The sequence below is a fragment of the Merops nubicus genome, unplaced genomic scaffold, assembly GCF_000691845.1.
Source record: "Merops nubicus isolate BGI_N331 unplaced genomic scaffold, ASM69184v1 Scaffold53340, whole genome shotgun sequence".
Classification (NCBI taxonomy): Eukaryota; Metazoa; Chordata; class Aves; order Coraciiformes; family Meropidae; genus Merops; species Merops nubicus.
The window spans coordinates 1-4,810 of NW_008583249.1; the positions used below are offsets into that span (position 1 = coordinate 1).

The 4,810-nt window shown below is 39.6% G+C and overlaps 1 protein-coding gene across 1 annotated transcript; it reads right to left on the bottom strand.

Moving 5' to 3' along the window:
- Window positions 1-3,399: 3,399 nt before the first annotated feature.
- LOC103772562 (cytochrome c) lies at window positions 3,400-4,166 on the bottom strand. Its single transcript, XM_008939900.1, has 2 exons — window positions 3,994-4,166; window positions 3,400-3,812 (listed from the first exon to the last, which is right to left on the bottom strand). The coding sequence occupies exons 1-2, from the start codon at window positions 4,160-4,162 to the stop codon at window positions 3,664-3,666; spliced, it is 318 nt and encodes a 105-aa protein (XP_008938148.1). The 5' UTR covers window positions 4,163-4,166; the 3' UTR covers window positions 3,400-3,663.
- Between the last annotated feature and the right edge of the window lie 644 nt (window positions 4,167-4,810).

Consider the following 4,810-nt stretch of genomic DNA (forward strand, 5'->3'; position numbering starts at 1 on the left):
ACAACCTAACCCAATACCCCTTCGATAACAAATTATAACAGGTGCTTACTGCAGCCTTCTGGGAAATTTTGGGGATGTGAATCTGTATCCTGTCACAGAAGCAAACATGTCACCCACATCTCTTACCTCCTGTGAGACCTCTAACCAGAGATCAGTTATTCAAAAGATGACTTACCATATTTGCTGCATTTCAGATCGCAAGAAGAATCCTGGAAAAACCCATGCAAGTACTTACTTATGAGCTCCCAGTGACGAGCAGATGGGTGTGCGGGAGGGACAGGACGTCACTTCTCCCCAGGGTGAACGTCTCCTAGCGCTGGTGCTGGGCTGCCCAACTCCCAGAACGGCCCAGTTTTCAGGGCATGCTTCACATGGTTCAACTCACCCGCTAAGCAGTAACACAGAGACGACTTTGGCTTTGGCCCTGGAAGTTTTTATGAGCTGTTTTAAAGGTAAATTACAAGGCCTGCTACAGAGGTAAATGTGTGCACTTTAATGGCCTTTGGCATGCATAAGAGACTGGAATATCTAATAGTTCTTAACTATTAGTTGTTTAACTTCTGTCCCCTCCTGTAAGAAAAGTACAGTAGATCACATTCGTTTTGTATCACTGATGCTATGTTTTATAGCAAAAAGAGGAAAGTATTACAATGCCACACAAGACTGGATCTATTAAAATGAACAGATCTTTAACTGATTATTTACAATTGCATGGAAGGCTACAAATGGAACCTTCCCAAACTTAGCTGTTTGTAGGGTGATTACACTGGAATTGTTAAGAGTAAGTAGAAATAGCTCCTGGATCACTAAATTTCCCTAGGATGCAGAACCCCTAACTCCTATAATTTTAAAAGTATCCTACCCATTTAATTTTCATTTTGAAAAGTCATACTGTGAAAAAGTGTACTTTTGAATTTTACCTTTTTTCCAGTCATTATTAACATTGACAATCTTTATGCGTTTGCATTAACTACATGTCAAAATATTACAAAAGCAGTTTAAAGGAATGTTCCATCAAGTTTGTAAACTAGGACCCAAGAACTATTTTTATGGGATGGTGCAACATTTGGCAATGGTGCCTTGGTTCCCTAATCTGAAACTGTAAAAGTACTGAAATAACAAACATCTAGACTGCTATTGCTATCAGAAAGAAAAACACTAGACTTCATACTTCATAAAACAAAAGCAAACTCCATTCCTCCTACTTCATAAAACTAGAAATCAAAGAACTAAAGCTTGTTTCCACAAGGAATCTGGTTGCCTCCTTCCCACCCTCCAAAAAAACCCACCCAAGCACTTGCATTAACACTTATCCAAACAATTTTCTAGCTTTCTTCCATTTCAATATTCTTGCTTCACTGATCCATTCGTAGAAATACTACAGAATTGTTTGCACAGTGGCAAGTGGCTGCTAGTTATCTACTACAACAAATCCAATAAGCCATTGCTATCTAGAGCTGTAGATGTTAAAAGATTAAATTTTAAAGGTCAGAAAGGTCTTCTCCCTTAAAAAATGTAAACAAGGTTGTATGCCCAGTCTAGAACTAAAAGTTCCATTTTCTCCATCTCCAGTGATATGTACAAGCTCCACTTGCCCTTGTACCAAGGTCTCCAAGGTATGCAGGCAAAGCAAACCAAGCTAAATTGTGTCCCCTGGTTACTTTGGACAAAGAATCACTCTGCTTTCTCCTGAAGCTTTTCTGATGATTGATAACCTTCTGTAAATTGTTGCCTATGCAGAATTAAACACCATCTTACTCCAAAATCCTCTTCTCTACAATCAGCCTCTCCTCCAGCTCAATTAGGGGAGAAGAGCACCTTGGAGATCAAAATCTTTCTGCATCATCATCAACAAAAATGTCACAGCTCTCTCCATGCAATCCACTGTCACCATTTCAGAAGAGCACACAGCTGGATAAGGTTACATTCTCTATCTACAACTACCCTGTCCCGATTTTGGCTCAGCAAAAACTGAGTTCTGTGTAGCCATGAAGATGCTATGACAAACATCACTTCTGAAAACTCCAACAGGAATATACTACTACAATTTGAAGGTATCCCTTAATAAGCTTTTAGTAAGAAGCTGCTGACAAATATTAAGACTGTCTTCCCATTTGCAAGAAATGCTGCTTATACATTTAGTTTAAAAAAACAAAATCAAAATGTATGGTAGACTTGTTAATAATCTTCACTCATTAATTCTGAAAAACAGCCCTTTGCAATGCATGTCACTAAGCACAGTATTCTACTTGACATGACTCAGACTCAGCCAATTCTACAGCACAGCTAAAGCTCTCAAAACTGCTTTCAGTTTTCTCCTGCCCCACTCAGGAAGTAGAGCAGAATTACTGTTAAAAGAGAGCAGTGGTGGAAGAACTCAGCTTTGCTAGCTCTAGTCAAAAAAAAAAGCGTGGCAAAGCAAGAAACTGAAGTACTTCTCAGAACAACTCTACCTTTTTTTATTTTATTTTGCTAACAAGGTAAAACTGGATTCCCAACTTTTGTTTACACGCCCACTGTTTTTCACTTCATTTCAGACACACACAGCAAACCACTTTTAATTTTTTTTTTTTAATTTACAGTATTGATTGCTCTAAGTTACGCCTTACTGTTGGTACACAGTAAATACATTCATCTGAACAATGCATTTAGTATGAAAAAAAATGTGGTTAAAACATTAAAAACACGGCTTTACACTGTGCGAAACCGAACCCTCAGAAGTGATGGCATCAGCTACAGCCAGGCACAGAGGAAGACTCTTTCCTTTTAGGCTACCAGCATACACATTCCTGTACCCCTTCATCTGAGTTTGCCTGTAACAGTAGAATTTAGGTGAATGCTTCCACTGAATTAAGAAGATTTACTAACTCTCAGCTTGGCCTTTAGTCCTTTCCAGAAAAAGATGTTTTTCTGTTCTGTTCATTACACCAAGAATGGCTGTTTTTGGAAGATTTACTGAATAACAGGACTTCAACAACATTTAAAAAAAATGAAGATGTTTCCAAAAGGGAGCTATACTCTACTGGTCCATGCAGCTGTCAAAATCTGGATAAATTAAATAACATGCTTCCCCCAGATAAAAGAAAAGTGGCTGGGCACAACTACCCTTCTACAAATAGTACTTAAGTCAGATGAAATGCATTCTTATCACAAGCTTTAGACAAATTAGTATATACCATAACACCTAGTACTGATTACATTTAGAAAAATATTGGGTTTTTTTTTTTTCTTCTTTTAAATCTTTAAAAGTCATGTAACAGAAGAGGTATGGTAGAAGGTGCCAAAACCCACCCTGTTTTTTAATCTGGAAAAGTTGGGCTGTCAAAGATATAATGTTGTTGACAATTATTCAGTTGATTATTTATCGATATCTTATAAACAATGAAGAAGCAGGAAGTATTTATTTATTTTTTAATTCTGCAATCAAGAATGACTGAACATTGGAGTCATTTAAATCAAGCCAATTACATAGTTTCCGTTAAGTTAATGGCTGCCAAACAAGTGTGTAATCCAGCAACCCACCATGAGCAATGTTATCTGATGGGTGACAAATTTTAAGGTTAGACACAATAAATGTAAAAATAGAAACTTTAAAAACCAATCTCATCACAGACATTTCCATTGTCATCTCCTCTGTGAAATAAATAAGGCAGCAGATAACTTTTACTTCGCAGTGGCATCTTTGAGGTATGCTATTAAGTCTGCTCTCTCAGACTTCTTCTTAATACCCGCAAAAATCATCTTTGTTCCGGGGATATACTTCTTTGGGTTTTCCAAATACTCCATCAGAGTATCCTCACCCCAGGTGATACCTAGAGAGGAAAAAAAGCAAAGATAGCAACTTTAAAGTAACAAACATTAATATTCTACCATACAAAATATTCTTGTCCTCCACATTATTTTACGTTTTGGCAGAATTCAGTACTTCCGTAACTATCAGAGGTCACCGAATAGTTTTTCCCTAGTAACTGAGAAGAGCAGCTTTAGGTTTACCTTTATTCTTATTAGCATCCGTGTATGAGAAGCCCTCAGCTTGGCCAGTCTTGCGGCCAAACAGGCCATGCAGGTTCGGTCCAGTCTTGTGCTTGCCTCCCTTTTCAACTGTATGGCACTGGGAACATTTCTGGACAAAAATCTTCTTGCCCTTCTCAATATCCCCCATTTTCAGTACTAGACCAAGAACACACACAGAGGTCAGTATTGCAATTTCAAGGTCACCTATTCAAACACAGATGTTAAAAGCATCCTGTTGGTTTACAAAACTCCATATTATGGCCTATGAGTCCAGTAATGCTCCAGCACACTTTTTACCCACAGCTGTAACTCCGGGGTTTGAAGATTAGCATAGAATCATTAGACTATGTAAAAGGTATCAAGGTGATAAACGTGCTTGAACAGCAGGAAAACCCTACCCTGAACCAAAGTAATTGCCCCACAGCATCTGAACAGTATGGAGATAATTTCTGAAGGCTAAGTTAAACATGACTTCGATATACAACTTGTATGCCTATAATAGGATAGTCTCCTAATCGTGAATAATCTCCTGTAAATGGACAAGCCCGTTCGCGCTTTTTTACATTTCGGCTGGGGAAGTGCACCTGCACAACAACTCGAAAGGAGCCGAGGGCCGCCAGCACAATGCAGGCCCGCTCCCCCCTCTCCAAGAGCCGCGGGGACGCCTTCCTAGCAGCCGCCGGCAGCAACGCGGTGGGGCGAAAGCGCCCAAGGACAACGGCACCGCTCGTCCCGGGCTCTACCTCTGCGAGCGCTGACCTTGAGGCGCGGAGCAGGCTCCCGCCGGGGTGGGACC